Source organism: Vanrija pseudolonga, chromosome 7 (genome assembly GCF_020906515.1).
Source record: "Vanrija pseudolonga chromosome 7, complete sequence".
Classification (NCBI taxonomy): domain Eukaryota; kingdom Fungi; phylum Basidiomycota; class Tremellomycetes; order Trichosporonales; family Trichosporonaceae; genus Vanrija; species Vanrija pseudolonga.
The window spans coordinates 620,526-636,116 of NC_085855.1; the positions used below are offsets into that span (position 1 = coordinate 620,526).

The 15,591-nt window shown below is 60.7% G+C and overlaps 3 protein-coding genes across 3 annotated transcripts; 2 read left to right on the forward strand and 1 right to left on the reverse strand.

The window, feature by feature from the left end:
• Positions 1-839: 839 nt before the first annotated feature.
• SPAC24H6.11c (putative protein) lies at positions 840-4,882 on the forward strand. The gene is made up of 9 exons (XM_062775645.1): positions 840-1,328; positions 1,447-2,139; positions 2,174-2,369; positions 2,407-2,540; positions 2,575-2,926; positions 2,962-3,193; positions 3,226-3,324; positions 3,360-3,692; positions 3,728-4,882. Exons 1-9 carry the CDS (start codon positions 976-978, stop codon positions 4,750-4,752), a joined length of 3,417 nt encoding a protein of 1,138 aa, XP_062631629.1. The 5' UTR covers positions 840-975; the 3' UTR covers positions 4,753-4,882.
• A 112-nt stretch (positions 4,883-4,994) lies between these two features.
• Positions 4,995-8,660, forward strand: ria1 (Ribosome assembly protein 1). Its single transcript, XM_062775646.1, has 8 exons — positions 4,995-5,079; positions 5,123-5,284; positions 5,341-5,386; positions 5,423-5,559; positions 5,593-7,126; positions 7,163-8,032; positions 8,071-8,199; positions 8,235-8,660. The coding sequence occupies exons 1-8, from the start codon at positions 5,041-5,043 to the stop codon at positions 8,612-8,614; spliced, it is 3,297 nt and encodes a 1,098-aa protein (XP_062631630.1). The 5' UTR covers positions 4,995-5,040; the 3' UTR covers positions 8,615-8,660.
• Positions 8,661-9,035: 375 nt separating this feature from the next.
• Positions 9,036-13,516, reverse strand: ace2 (Metallothionein expression activator). The gene is made up of 4 exons (XM_062775647.1): positions 12,741-13,516; positions 12,281-12,702; positions 10,088-10,938; positions 9,036-10,052 (listed from the first exon to the last, which is right to left on the reverse strand). Exons 2-4 carry the CDS (start codon positions 12,347-12,349, stop codon positions 9,311-9,313), a joined length of 1,662 nt encoding a protein of 553 aa, XP_062631631.1. The 5' UTR covers positions 12,350-12,702; positions 12,741-13,516; the 3' UTR covers positions 9,036-9,310.
• Positions 13,517-15,591: the final 2,075 nt, after the last annotated feature.

Genomic DNA, 15,591 nt, shown 5'->3' on the forward strand with positions numbered 1-15,591 from the left:
CATCTTTATACCTGGCAACACTGCTACACTGATCCACGCCTAGTTTCGGGGCAGGCATGCAGGCCCGGCCCGACGCGGGGCGTACACAAGGCGCCGCGATGTGCACCCACCAGGCGCGGGGCACGCGGGGGAAGACAGACGCACAAGCACAAGCGCTTGACAATGCGCCGTGTCAATCCCAGAAGCGCGCGCCGCGCGGCAGAGACATCACGTGAACTCTGCCATACATGCATGCCCCACTCATCGTCTTCCCCATGCCTTGCTCGTGTGCGCATTGGCGTCTCGTCGATTGGGCCGTGTACATGGCAACATTGACACGGCCACTGCGGCATGGCCGCCGCGCGCGTGTAGATCGCTGCGCAGAGGCCCACTGATCTGCAGCACCAGCAGCGATAGTCATTCCGCGCTCAGGCCAATGAAAAGTGACTCGCTTGTTGGGCTGAGGGGGCCCACAATCCACAGTCTATACAAAGGCCGAGTTGGGCGCCGTGCGCCGCACCGTGTTTGTCCGCATCAATGACCCAGTCACCTACGGCCTGGTTATCTCTATGCATTCCTTTGTATCTGCGGTACAACGACGCTAAAGTGTGCTGGCGCATACCCGTGTAAATCCCAAGTCCGCCAAAGTGGAACTTGGAGGCCAGTCGCTACGTAATGCCCGCGCGCGTTCCTTCCACTCCCTGGGCAGCGGCAGCCAAACGAGGAGCGCCGCAAAGACTAAAGGGGCCAAGATAAGCCGCTGACCTGCTGACTCTGTGGGTGCCGGGCTGCTGCTGCCTGCTGCCTTCCCTCGTCACTCCGCACAACTCCGTCCCCGTATCATCCTAGTCTCGTATTGCATTGCCCTCAACCCTCCTCTCACCCTTCCTCCTATCTTCGGCCATACACCTCCTCATTGTTGTCTCGCCCACTTCCCAGCCATTGACTGATTAGCCGCGTAGCCGCCCGCCTGCCCCGACGCCGCCGCCGCCCATCATGCCTGCGCGCGATCCGGCAGCGACAACCCATCTGCCCACAGTGCTCTCGAGCACGCCATCTCAGCATGCTTCAGTCCTCCCAACACATCATCCGGTCACGGGCAGAGTGGGATCTTCCGCCTTTGCACGCACTTCTGACCACGCCTCGGGCTCGATGGCGTCCTCGCCCGTCACCTCTCTGGGTGGAGCCGCAGCCCGCGCCCGCCGCACGAGCACGACAGAAGTCGGCATCGTGGGCCGTATCTTTCGCCGCATATCCGTAGATGCGGGTGGGGTTCACCCCGACCTCGAGACGGCGTCGCAGGAGGACAGCGAGAGCGGATTCGAACGTGTGTCTGGGGATGATGATGAGTGAGTAGAGTGCATCCAAGTCAATCCCCTCCATCTTCATCCCATCTTGCACGCCCCCGGCCCCCGCCCCCGCCCTCATCCTCACCCCCCCCGGCCATGAGAAACAGCTAACGTCCAGCGTCTCCCTTGGCTCGAGCCACACGCAGAGAGCCATTCGCGAGTCGACCAACCGTCTGGCCTCAATGTCGTTCTCCGCGGCAGCTGGCGTCTCGCTGGCCGCTCTGCCCTCGACTGCCCCGAGCGCGGCCGGCGCGTCGGGCATTCACATCGACCACCGCCCCGCCCACCCGAGTCCACTCACCACAAAGCCCAGCCCCGTCTCGCCCCAGTCCGGGCCCTCGGGGCTCTCAATGCTCATGGAACGCGGCAGGCGCGCCGCCGCGTCCAGCGACGACGGTTCGGGCGATACTACCCCGCAAGCCGAGCCCGCGTCCCTCAACGACGACAGCGTGTCCGGCTCGCGCATCTCGAGTCTCGACGGCCGTGCAGCCATCTTAGCTGAGGTCGAAGAGGTCGAAGAGGAAGACATGGGCGGGTCGTCGGAGCTCCGCCAGTACCTCGCTCGCGAGGCCGCTTCGTACGTGCCGCACGAGACGACTCCGCTCCTCGGATCGGCGGCACCCCCCAAGAAGCCCTCGTCGTGGAAGGACCGCACGGCTGTCGACATTGCCGCGGCCAAGAACTCGCTTAGCAAGCTCACTCCAGCCGACGTCTTCAAGGCATGTGTCGTCGAGCCCGTCGAGGCGCTACCCGCGGTGATTCTAGGCGTCCTGCTCAATGTCCTCGACGGTGTCAGCTACGGCATGATTCTGTAAGTATTTGCTACAATCCCGCGCTGATCCAAGATTCCCGACGTCCGTCTACTTTCCCGACTTCGGCTCGCTCGGTGTTTCAATGTTCTTCATGTCGTGCATCGTCTCCCAGCTCACCTTTTCGCTTGGCGGCTCGATCTTCAAGGGCGCAAATGGCAGTATGATGATTGAAGCGGTCCCATTCTTCCATATCATTGTCAACCAGATTGTCGCAGGCGTCGGGGACAAGGTGGGTGCCGAGCCTGCCCCGAAGACGCTAACGTCAGGCTCATGTGATCGTCGCGACTACGATGGTCGCGTTTGCCTTCAGCTCCATCGTCACCGGCTTGGTATTCTTTGCTCTCGGCGCTTTCAAGCTTGGTGCCCTTATCGGCTACTTCCCTCGCCACATCCTCGTTGGGTGAGTCTAGTGGGTGACTTCAACTGACCCCCAGATGCATTGGCGGTGTCGGCATCTTCCTCATCCAGACTGGCCTCCAAGTATCGCTCGGTCTTCCCGAAGACACGTTTGAGAACCCCGGACTCGACGTGTTCAAGCCCTTCTTTGCCTCGTGGCATGCGTTCTCGCTCTGGACCATTCCTCTAGGCCTGGCCATTCTGCTACGCGTCATCACACACTTCTTCCACCACCAGCTGATCTTCCCCGTCTACTTCTTCATCATCCCCGTCATCTTCTACATTGTCGTGGCCATTGGAGGATGGAGCTTTGACACTCTCCGTGCCAGTGGTTGGGTCTTTGACGTGGGAAGCAACACCCAGGCGTGGTGGAAGTTTTACACCGAGTTTGTGAGTATGACTGTCATGGCAACGCTGACCCGCAGGACTTCAAAGCCGTCGACTGGGAAGTCTTCTGGAGCCTCCTGCCAACGCAGCTCGCACTGGTATTCTTTGGCATTCTCCATGTCCCGCTCAACGTTCCCGCCCTCGGTGTCTCGCTCTGTGAGGACAATGTCAAGCTTGACCGTGAGCTCGTGGCCCACGGCGTCTCCAACTTTGCCGCGGGTCTTGTTGGAACCGTTCCCAACTACCTGACCTATGTCAACAGTGTGCTATGTAAGTTCCATCCTGGGACTCGCTGACCCCAGTCTACCGGGTCGGTGGCGGTTCCAGACTCTCTGGCCTCATGCTGGCAGCCGCAACCGCGGGCATCATGTTTGTTGGTCCATCGGTTATCGGTTATCTTCGTGAGTACGCACCGCCGAGCCCTACTAACCCCCAGCGGTCATGGTCGTCGGTGCTCTTATCTACGTCCTCGGTATCGATCTCGTCATCGAGGCCGTCTGGGACACCAGGAACCGTGTCAACAGAATGGAGTACATTACCATCTGGGTGATCGCCATCGGCATGACCGTCTTTGACTTTGTCATTGGTCTCCTCATTGGCATCATCCTGGCATGCGTCTTCTTCGTCGTTCAGAGCTCGCGTCGCCGTCCTATCCGTGCTGTCTTCAACGGCTCGACGGCAAAGTCCACTGTCCGTCGCCCCCGCCCCCAGAGAGCCTTCATCCAGTCGGTCGGCTCGCAGACCTACGTCATGAAGCTCCAGGGGTTCCGTGAGTCGATCTACCCTTGGCATCTCTGACTCTAGTCTTCTTTGGCACCATCAATGTCGTCGAGGACGAGATCAGAAACCTCCTGGATCACCTCGTTTGGGAGAACAACCCGATCCGCTTCCTCATCATCGACTTTGCCCTGGTTGGCGGCCTCGACTTTTCGTCGGCCGAGGCCTTTGTTCGAACCCAGAGACTGCTTGCGGCCAAGGATGTCCTCCTCATTCTCTGTGGCGCCGAGCCTCACAGCCCTGTCGGCACCGCTCTGCGTGCAGTCGATCTCTGGGCCGACCAGGAGGGCACCAGGGTGGAGGTGTTTACTACCCTCAACGACGCCCTCGAGTGGACAGAAAACGCCTACCTTACCGCGTTCTACGACAGCCAGACCCGCTGGAAGGCCAGCGAGGCAGAGCAGCCCCGTACGATCGACCTGCCAAAGATCAACCGCATGCCCTTCTCGCTTGCCGAGTCGTTCCAGAACAGCCCTCGTCGCAGCCACCTGGCACGCGCTGGCGACGACACCCTCCCTGGCCCCCACTACCAGGGTGCAACGTTAGCCCCTCCGGTCGAGAACAGCAAGCCTCACAAGCACGCAACGCCGATCAACATGGCTCAGCCTCTCCCTCTCCTTGTCCAGAGTCTCGGCTCGTACTGCGACGAAAGCGAAGCCTGGTTCGCTCAGTTTGTCAAGTACTTTAAGCAGGTTATTATCCTGGCCGGCGAGGTTGTCTGGGAGCAAGGCAGCCACCCAGATGGTCTCTACCTCATCGAGTCAGGTAGCCTCCGCGCTACGTACGAGTACGACAACCACCAGGAGCTTCTGCAGGAGACCATGGTCGCTGGTACGGTGGCTGGTGACCTCAGCACCATCAGTGACACGCTCCGCAACTGCACGGTCATTGCCGAGCGCGACAGTGTTCTCTGGAAGCTCGAGCCCTCGAGTTTGGCCCAGATGGAGAAGGACAACCCCGAAGCCGCGGGCAAGTTCATCAAGACCATTCTCAAGGGAGCGGTTGAGGAGGTTGATGTGCTCTCGGCGCACCTGATCGCGGTCCTGTCATAGTCTCTCGACCGACGTGCTCTCGGCTCGCCTGATTGCCGTTCCCCCATTCTCTCTCTCTCCTTACACCTAGTAACCACGACATTGCACACACCCAAATCATAGTTTCCTGTGTCTAAAATGCATGTTGGAGTAAATCAAGTCGATCAACTGAAATCTCGGATCCGAACCCACTCATTTGCCACTTGCATTTAAGAGCCCGAACCTCCACTCCATCGTCATCACACTTCCCCCCCATTCCTTGACTTTTTCCATCTCACTTGCCTTCCACCACCTATAGACTGCGGCACCATGGCACAAGCATTTGCGGCTCCTCTGGAGAACACGCGCGTGAGTATTGAAAGCACATGTTGTGCACCACTCACGCCCTCAGAATGTTACCATTGTCGCACATGTAGACCACGGCAAGACGAGTTTTGCCGACTCGCTCCTGTCGTCCAACAATATCATCTCGAACCGCATGGCCGGCAAGCTGCGCTTCCTTGACTCGCGAGAAGACGAGCAGGAGCGCGGTATCACGATGGAGAGCAGTGCGGTGGGTTCCTTGGCGCCATCTCGGCTCCGGTGAGCGCCAAGCAGCTGACCAAGCAGGTGTCGCTCCGCTTTGACATGATGCGCTTGCAACCTGACGGCAAGGGTAGGTAGTGTTGAAGGAGACGGGTCTAACGCGCAGCCGTTGCGTCAAAGCATATCTGCAATGTTATTGACACGCCTGGACACGTCGACTTTGCCAGCGAGGTGTCGACCGCTGCGCGTCTGTGTGATGGCGCGCTCGTCCTCGTCGACGTGTGGGAGGGAGTGTGCACACAGGTAGGCGACGTGTGAGGCCACGCTGACGACTAGACCATTGCCGTGCTCCGCCAGGCATGGGTCGACAAGCTCCGCCCATTGCTCGTCATCAACAAGATGGACCGACTGATCACCGAGCTGCAGTTGTCGCCCTCGGAGGCCTACCACCACATTGCGCGGTTGATTGAGCAGGTCAACGCCGTCATGGGCTCTTTCTACGCCGGCGAGCGTATGGAGGACGACCTGCGATGGCACGAGGAGCGCGAGAAGCGCTTGGCCGAGCGGGCCGAGCGCGCGGCTGCCGGCGACGCGCCAGAGGGCGAGGACTCGGGCGACGTCGACGCAGAGTACGAGGAGCGCGAGGACGAGGATATCTACTTTTCGCCCGAGCGCGGCAACGTGCTCTTCGCGTCGGCCATTGACGGCTGGGCGTTCCGTCTTGGCAAGTTTGCGCGCCTCTACGCCGACAAGCTCAAGATCAAGGAGGGCAACCTCCGCCGCGTGCTCTGGGGCGAGTGGTACCTCGACCCCAAGACCAAGCGCGTTGTGAGCCGCAAGGCACTCAACGGGCGCCCCCTCAAGCCGCTCTTTGTCCAGTTTGTCCTCGAGAACATTTGGAAGGTGTACAACACGGTGCTCAACGAGTACAACCCCGACCTCCTGGCCAAGATTGTCGGCGCGCTCAACATCAAGGTGTCGCCGCGCGATCTCAAGTCCAAGGACACGCGCAACCTGCTGACGGTCATCATGCAGCAGTGGCTGCCGCTCAGCACTGCGACATTCCAAGCCGTCGTGGACGTTATCCCCTCGCCGCGCGCCGCCCAGGCGATGCGCATGCCGTTCATGCTCCACCCCAAGGAGGCGCAGGCGTCGTCGACGCCACTGCCCCCGGCGAACGAGTTTGAGAAGGAACTCTACTCGTGCGACCAGCGTCCCGAGGCGCCAGTGGTCTCGTACGTGTCGAAAATGTTTGCCGTCAAGCGCGAGGATCTGCCCGAGTACAAGCCCCGCGAGATGACCGCCGAGGAAATGCGCCGCCGTGGACGCGAGGAGCGTGAGCGCCGAGCTACCGTGCAGGCTTCCCGCGCGGCGCTCGGACTCGGTGACACGACCGACCCCAACGAGCTCGCCCGCGCCATTGACGACATTGAACTCAACAAGCCGACCGAGGCGCCCGCCGCCCCGGCTACGCCTAGCGGCGAGGTGCTCCTCGGCTTCTCTCGCATCTTCTCCGGTGTGCTGCGCCGGGGAACAACCCTGTTCGCCACGCTGCCCAAGTACGATGCCGAGGCCGGGCCCGACCACCCCCGTAACGCGCGCCACATTCGCCGTGTCACCGTCTTGGACCTGTACATGATGATGGGGCGTGACCTTGTCTCTGTGGAGGAGGTGCCCGCAGGGCATGTCTGCGCCATTGGCGGCCTGGACGGCATCGTGCCCCGCAACGCTACGCTCTGCGCCCCGCCTGCGGCTGGCGTTCCCGAGGACGCCGAGCCGCCCGCATACGCTGGGGTCCTCATCAACCTGTCTGGCGTTGGTGTCAACACGGCGCCAATCGTCCGTGTGGCGCTCGAGCCTGTCAACCCTGGTGAGTACCTCTGGGCCCTAACCCGCTAACCCGCAGCCGATATGCCCAAGCTCGTCGCAGGCCTGCAGATTCTCAACCAGGCTGACCCCTGTGCCGAGTACCTCGTCCAGGAGACTGGCGAGCATGTCATCCTCGCCGCCGGTGAACTGCATCTCGAGCGCTGTCTCAAGGACTTGCGCGAGCGCTTTGCAAAGTGCGAAATCCAGGCGTCCGAGGCCATTGTGCCATTCCGTGAAACTGCCGTCAAGGGCGTCGACATGGCGCCGCCCAAGACTGCAGGAGCTCCGCGTGGTACAGTCCGTACATCCGTGTACGACGGCCTGGTCGAGTTTACCATCCGCGCCGTGCCCCTCCCTCCCGCTGTGACCGACTTTTTGGCGGCTCAGCAGAAGACGATTGCCAGCATGACGTTGCAGCGTCAAGAGGCGGCCGAGGACGAAGTCGACGCAGAAGCGGCTGAAAACGCCACGCGCGTGTTGACCCCAGAGCAATTCTGGGCCGAGCTCGAAAAGCTGTTCAACAAGGCCGGTGGCGAATGGACCGGTGCCGCCGATCGAGTTTGGACGTTTGGGCCCAAGAATGTCGGGTCCAATGTTCTGCTCGACCCCGCCGGCAAATCGACTCTCCGACTGCGTGGCCGCGAAAAGGTCTTTGCAGACGCCCGAGCCGACGGCAAGACGGCAGATGAGGCGCTGGAATCCGCGGACGCTGCTGCGGCCGCCGCTGCGACCGAAGGGGCCACCGACGGGGCCACCGCATCGGCACGCCTGTTCCGAGACTTTGACCACTCGATCGAGGCCGGTTTCCAAATGGCAACGTTCCAGGGCCCCCTGTGCGCCGAGCCCGTGGTCGGCATGGCTTGGGTCGTCGACCAGATCACGTACAACCCTGACGAGGGGGAAGATTGTAAGTGGCGGTGGCTTCACACACATACTCACGCCTAGCTCGCGGCCGGGCCTCGGCAGTGGTTGGTGCTCTCATTTCGTCGGTTCGCGACGCCTGCCGCACGGGTCTCCTCGACTGGTCGCCACGCATCAAGCTCGCAATGTACACGTGTGACATTCAGGCATCGAGTAAGTGCAAATGCCAGACGTTACTGACCCCCCAGCCGATGTCCTGGGCAAGGTGTACGCTGTCGTTGCCCGCAGGAGGGGCCGCGTCGTGAGCGAGGAAATGAAGGAGGGCACGTCGTTCTTCACCATCCGAGCCATGCTGCCCGTCGTCGAGTCGTTTGGCTTTGCCGACGAAATCAGGAAACGTACCTCGGGTGCCGCCTCCCCCCAGCTTATCTTTAGCGGATACGAGACTCTGGACCAGGACCCCTTCTGGGTCCCGACGACAATCGAGGAGCTCGAGGACTTGGGCGAAAAGGCAGACCGTGCCAACGTGGCCAAGGGCTACGTTGACGGCGTTCGCAAGCGCAAGGGCATGTTTGTTGAGAAGAAGATTGTCGAGTTTGCGGAAAAACAACGCACTCTCAAGCGCTAGTGTACGCGGTAGTTAGTCACATCATAAGCATCTTCCCCACAATGACACCCCACAATGACGAGAAGGTTAGTGGCCATTACGTTCGCGACACACTTGTAGCATCGGTGAGCCCAGCTCACAATGAGGGCATAGTATAGACAACTAGGTGGTATCGTGGGGCACAGAGTCCAACGAGACTGGTGGTTTTTAAGCCCTATGGGGGTTGGGAATACGAGCGGGTCGGTCTAGGGACGCTGATGGATGCGACCGGCATGGTTGCCGGCGGATGGATTGTTGGTTGTTGGGGTATTAATACTCTGCGCCGTGTGTGTGGAAGTGTCATGCTTTGAGGAGCATCGCGCGCGAGGAGCTCTAGGGTAATGCCGACAATAGACGAGGGGATGTAAAAGCCTGTAGAGAGAGAGAGCGAGAGAGAGAGAGAGAGAGAGAGAGAGAGAGAGAGACGACACCAGTCGAAAGAAGCCGAGAAATGGAAGATGATAGCCCAAAAAATGCCCAGAGAGACGCGAGGGTATCGATGAGAAAGACACTTGTAAAGGTCCTACGCGTACCTTGTGTCGTGATGGATGTTGGCTGGCGAGGCAAGGGGAGTGCCAGCGTAGGACGAGCCGGACGAGGGGAAGGGGTACGGGGGTCGTTGTTGCCTGGACACGAGGGTTAGGTCGAGGCGCTCGTACGCCGCGCGCCGCTTGCCGCTCACCACCTGGACCAGTCGTTGTTGCCATCCTTGTGGTCGTCAGACTCGATGGGCGCGAGGAGCGAGTGACCGTGAGGGCCCTGCGAGAACGGCATCGAGAAGATTGGCTTGCCGTCCGGGCCAAGGCCACTAGGCTGGACCGAGTGAGTAGAGGGCGAAGGAAGGGCGCTGCGGCGGTAAGGGTGGTGGCGCAGATCGTCCTTGGGCGAGGCAGCGTAACGCGAAAACGTCGACGACGTGGCGCTATCTGGAACGGCGCCGATCGAGTCCTTGCGGCTGACGCCATCAAAGTAGCTGTCGCCCTCGGTGAGCGAAGTGGCACTGCCGCGGCTGCTGTCCATGCCACTGAGCGCGGGGTCGATCACAACAGACTCGCCAAGGCCACCGGATGCCGACTCGGAGGACTCGAGCTTGACGCTGCTGTTGAAGCGCTGCTGCGAGGCGACCTCGTTGGGCGTCAGGATGATCTGCGACTTGTCCGACGAACCCCGAGCGGGGAGCGAAGTCAGAGGAGGCGGAGCCGAAGGGTGAGAGAAGGACATGGCGTTGGAGCCGTAGCCACTCGAGGTGGAGGTCGAGTTGCTTTCACCCGACGAGCCATTGTTGGGAGGCGTCGAAGGTGAGAGGGCCGGGGGAGGGCCATTCAACGGATACGTCGGCGTGATCGGGGCAGTGGCACCCTCCTCGCCGCGGCAGCCGCGGACCATCCAATGTCTGCGAAGGGCATCCTTGCGAGAGAAACTGGCGTCAGCGCGTTCTAGGGTTGATGTACTTACGTCTTGCCACACTTCTCGCAGCCATAAGGCTTGACGCTCAGGTGAATTCTCTTGTGACGCTTCAAGTCGTGGTTGCGGTTGAAGCTCTGCACACACTGGTCGCACTTGAAAGGCCTGTCGACAAGAGGCAGGCGGTTGGCGAAAGCGTAGCCAATGTTGGCGCCGCCGGGAACACCGTTGATGGCGCTGGTCGAGTGGTTGCGCATGAGCGAAGGCAAGCCTTCGCTGTGAGGAACAAGCGTAGGCGTCGACATGCTGGGGAGGTAGCCAGCGTACGGCGCAGGGTAGTTGCTTGGGTACGACAGCGAGCGAGGCATGTCAACAGCAGTGGGCTGGTATGCCTGAGGGTAGTAGGCTTGAGGGTAAGCGCCAACAGCACGAGGCGAGTGCTGGGGAGCGGCGTAAGGCTGGCCGGCAGCGCGGGGCGGCGGGTAGTATGGGCTGGTGGCGGTGGGCGAGGGCTGCGCGCCGGCCTGCGAGATGACCGAGTAGCTTGGGACACGCGTGAGCGCTGCTGGAGGGGCCGCACGAGTGCTGTCGCTGCCCGACACGCGGTAGGACATTGGGTGACTACCCGAGTAGTTTGAGTACGCGCCGCTGGCGGCACTGCCGCCACCTGGCGCCGCCGGGAGCGCCGCCTGGCTACGCTGGCCGTAGTATGCCGAGTACTCCTGAGCGGCGGGGGCTTGTTCAGACTGGTGCATGGCTGCGGGTCTTGAAGAGTTTGCTGCAATTGATGAGAGGGGGGGTGGTGCAAAGGCAAACGGAGAGGCCGAAGTGGGTGGTGAGCCTGGGTTGGGTGCGGTGGTGGTGGTAGTGGTTGGGGTGTTGTACGACTGCGAAGAGGGGTACTGGGCAGAAGTGTGAGTATTGTGGGTGGAAGAGGAGCAGAGAGAGAGAGGGGGGGAGAGGGGAGTGCGAGTGATGACAATGGGAGAGAGAAGAGAGGTCAAGTCTTTGTTAAGAGGAAGGAAGAATCGACCTTGCCGCGCAGACTTGTTGCCTCGGCAATGAGCGGGACAAGGACAACGGCGGCAACAACGACGACGGCGACGAGGGAAGACAAGGAAGACAGAGGGGGGGATAACGAGGCATGGTCGGTGCGTTCAGGTGGCGTCGCGTCGGGGCGTCGCGCTTTGATCTCGTCGTCGTCGTCGTCGTCCTCGCCGTCCTCATGACAAGGTCAAAAGCGTCACGAGCGAGGCGCTGCTTTTCTTACCAGGGAAGGCCTCCTCCCTGGCTCACTCGCTCGTGTCCTGTCTCACAATCGCCTCGTCGGCAATTGTTCCCTTCGCCCCTCGATAAACATCAAAGCGTCGAGCTTTCTGGGGGGATGGCGGCGAGTTCCTTTCGGTCGTCGTCGCGCGCGTCGCAACAGGACCCGAGTAGAAGATGCTGCGCCCGTCGTTTGCCTCGTGTGTGCAGGCCATCCTGCTGAGCATCGTCCGAACAATCAATGCCCGCCCCGTGGCCACGGCTGGGCACCGTGTCATGGGTACCCCCTGGTTGATTCGCCAGAAGACTGCGCGGCCTCCCCTGCGGCCAACGAGGCGAAGCGAAAGAAAGCCGCGAGGAATGGCAAAGGAGGTCGAGCTGGGCCCAACCACACATGCGCAATCCGACTGGGCCGTGACACGACATACACGCACACACATTGCAGTGCACTCCTCGGTCGCGTGCACGAGCACATTGCCACCCGATCAACAGGCCCTGCCTCGACACACAGCGAGGGCGCATTATCTCCGTTGCGCTCGAGCCGGGTTGACTCCCTTGATTGTGGCTTGATCCATACACGATTGTGCTGGCTCGAGCCACAGGGGACAACCATGAGGAAATGTGGGGTCGTTGTTCGGTGCAGAGTGGGGAGGGGGGAGAGCTGCAAAGGTGACACCACTAGTGCTCCACCCGACCTCTAGCTTGGCCAATGCTCAGATTGTCAAGCGAGGCAGGGTTGACAAGGGGGCGCACAGCATCGGCGGCTGACGAGAAGGGGAATCCCTCTCCGACCGCCCACGACCTGCGCAATGCAGCGAGTTCAAGTCCACGAGCAGACGATCGCGCGCAAACGTCATGGCATGGAAGCGCCAGTTGGGCGAAGCACACAGCCAAAGGATGGAGAAAGGCGTGGACAGACGGAAGCAAGAAGGTGAAGCAAGCAAGGGGAAGGGGGGAGTGTAGCGAGGCGGGACTCACCTCGTCACGTCTGCCTCGGCCGTCGCGGTTGTCAAATTGGTTTTGCTGGGCGTACTGGCCTTCAATCATATCGCGGTTGTCGGTCAAGACTGTCGCAAGCTTGGTGGACCTGCTTTTATCGACGCGACGAGGGATAGTCACTCGGTGCGGCGCAGGTGGCTTGCGGTGGCTTCAGAAAAAGAAGACTGGAAACCCGGGTTGTATATGATCTCTCGAGTGGTGGTGGGTGGGCAGCGAGGGGGAGTGCGTTCGTGCCGGGTTTGCGGAGAGACCCAAGGTGCCCGCGGCCGGGAGCTGGATTGTTGGCCAAAATACGACGCAAGGAACGCGAACAGAGGACAGCAACGCGCGCGCGGTACGGCGGATGCAGGTTCGATCGATCAAGCGGGGAGGAGGCTCCGATGACGCTTGCCGGTTGAGCCCTACCGATTAAGCTCACACCTTGGGTAGTTGTGCTTACCGAGTAGGAGAGGAGCTCAGGACAAGGATACGCCAATCTTTGGGGCGCTAATGCGCTAATGCGCGATAGGCTCGAGGAACAGTACCTCGTAACCAAAGTAAAGGTTGCAAGGCGCGGTGGGCAGCCAGCGGCGAGTAGCAGCAGCGGCGGCGGGGGCTACGGCTACGGCAGACGGGCGACGCGCAGACGACGGGAACGGGTACCGCGCACAGCAAGCTCTGCACGTAAAAAGTTACAGAGGCACAAGCTCTGTCAGCCCTTTGGACGACAACCTGTCGGGAAGGTCAAAGTTGTACTTGGGCTGTGGGTGGGTGGGCCGAGTGACGATCACAACACGCGTTGGGACGGACCAACGCGATCGTTCGACTGCCGGTGGAGGGAGTGTGTTGGAGTTTGTGGTGGTAGTAGTAGTGGACAAGAACAAGGAGCGATGACTTGGTGGGGGGAACAAGGAGGGAGGGGAAAGGTCGGTAGTACGCTCGACACCGCGGCGAGATAAAGGATTGGAGGGCAATGGGTGCCAGAGGCCGTTAAGACGAGAATCACGCCAGCGCGCTGTCTTCGACGGCCGTCCTGCTGAATGCTTTGGTTCCCTCGGGGTGACGAAGGGGGAGGGGGGTGTAAGGGGGGGAGAGGAGGAGGATGAGGTTTTGCCCAGGGCCTACGCGGTGAAGGAGGGAGGCAAGGAGACTCGCGCAGGTATGGGTATGGAGAGAGGAGCGAAAGGGCTTAGGGATTCCAGTGGGGTAGCTTGTTCGGAGGGCAGGTGATCCGACCCACTGCGGTGAAAATGGCGAGCGCGAGATGGTGCTCTGGCTTTGGCCGTGTGGCCGCAAGGAGGTTCATGCGATGCGTATAACATTCCCTACACAAGGCAAGGGACAATCTGGGCCCCTTGTCGAGTAATGGCCGTGTTGGCGCTGCTGCCTGGTCGATATTTTGCTGAGACCGAGACGAGGTTTCTCGGTACGCCTGCCGAAAATCGAGCGCAGCGGCGTGGCGGCGTAGGTCGAGGAGGACGACGAGGAACAGCGCAGCCCGGGGGGCAGCAAGCAGGGTTGGTCCTTGTCCTGCATGTCCAGTCGCTTGTTCTCTCGACACAGGCAAAAAGGTAGTGGGGGATATTCTACTTGCCCAGGCCCTGGATGACACACAGGTTGGGACCCAAATGCTACTGCAATAGGTTGACTCGGTACCCTGCGTGGTTCCCCGACTTGGGCCGTCTGCCGTGTCTGCACGGGGGCAATAGCAACAAACGTTGCACCAGCACTGCGGTATTGGGTCGACGCGGTGCACAAAGATGTATGGGCCAACCTTGAACGCTTTGCGTGGCCTCTGGTCCTGCACAGCTCCCTGGGTTTTGCTGTCGGTTCGGGCTGGCGCGCGCTCACTCGCCCGGCGCGTCTTTACGTAGTCGGAGAATGAATGACGACGCCCCCGTTATTAACACCCATTGTCCTCCATACCTCGGCTGATGAGCGACTCAGAGGCACGAGGCCAGAGGAGAGGACAAGGCACACCAAGGTTTACTCAATTCCTCGACGAGAGAGCTGCTTCTTTCAACAAAGACGTTACGGTGGGAGGGTCCCTGATTCGGGTCCCTTGCCTTGCAAAGCTGCTGCCCTGATCAAGGTCCAGTAAAAAAAAGCGACCCAGCAGAGTCCAGCTGTGCCCAATAAGGGAAACATTGTCGTCGTGCTCACACTCTCCCACAAAACGGGGGCCGGAGGACAGGCACATTTGTGGCGTCGTAGGGTCTTTCCGTTGGAGGCACCACCCTCAAACCCTGTGAGATACCCAAGATCTCTCTTTTCTCGGCACGTCGTTGAACAAGTCTTTGGTAGACTCTATTGAACATGGCCATGCTCAACGAGGCCCCCCTGATCTCTGGATCAGGCACGTCCTAGTCGCCTGGTGGCGTCGGCCTCACCTTGTCAAGTGGCGCAGTAGGGGGGAACTGTCTCAACAACAAACAGCCGGACATGGTCACTTGCTCTTGTCTACTGCTGGCGTGCTGCCAGTCTCGTGGCCAGTTCCAGGCCAGAGCTCTCCACAAACAAGGGGTGGCGAAAACAAAAGGCCAGTTACAATTCTCCATCGTCGGGGGACCCTGTCGGCGGCGAAGAGCGCTTTTGCGAGTTTAACGGAGGCTTCGGGGGAGGCTTTGGCCAAGCTGCAAGTCCTGGTGTCCTCCCTTGATCTTCCATGGATTTAGGAGCAGGCACACTCGGTAGTGGGCCGGTATCCGGTTCATACGCACACCAGCCGGCTGGGCCCATGGCTCACACTACCACACGTGCGAGGGAGCCAGTGGGCGAGCGTGCGTGCGAGCGAACGAACGAGCGGGCACCGGGTGGGTCACATCTGGGCAGGTTGCATACGGCTGGCCCTCGGCGAGGCGGGTCAGGCAAGCAGGCAAGCAGGCAGGAAGGCAGAAAGGCAGAAAGGCCGCCGCCGCGGGGACAATCCGAGCCAGCCCCACACGGCTTGGTGGGCCGAAAATGCACTGCTCAGTGGGAACCACTCTGTTCGCTTCCCGTCATGCTTAGTGGGACAATCTGACCAAATATGTGATCGCATTAAATCTTGCACCAGCCGTACCGACCAACCGTCGTCGCTGCTGATGATGGGTGATGGGTGACGTCTGTATGCATGTATGGTTTGGCTCCAAGAACCGTATCGTGCCGTGTCTGCGCTCGTACGCGACGCGATGCCACTCGATCGGGACCTCGTTTCCGTACTGGGAACTCGCATAGACTGTGGCTTCAACGTAAGGTGACGAGACTTGGCTCAGAGGATGCAAAATGGGTCCCAGGGCATGCATGAGGTTACCAAGACAATGGAGAATCAC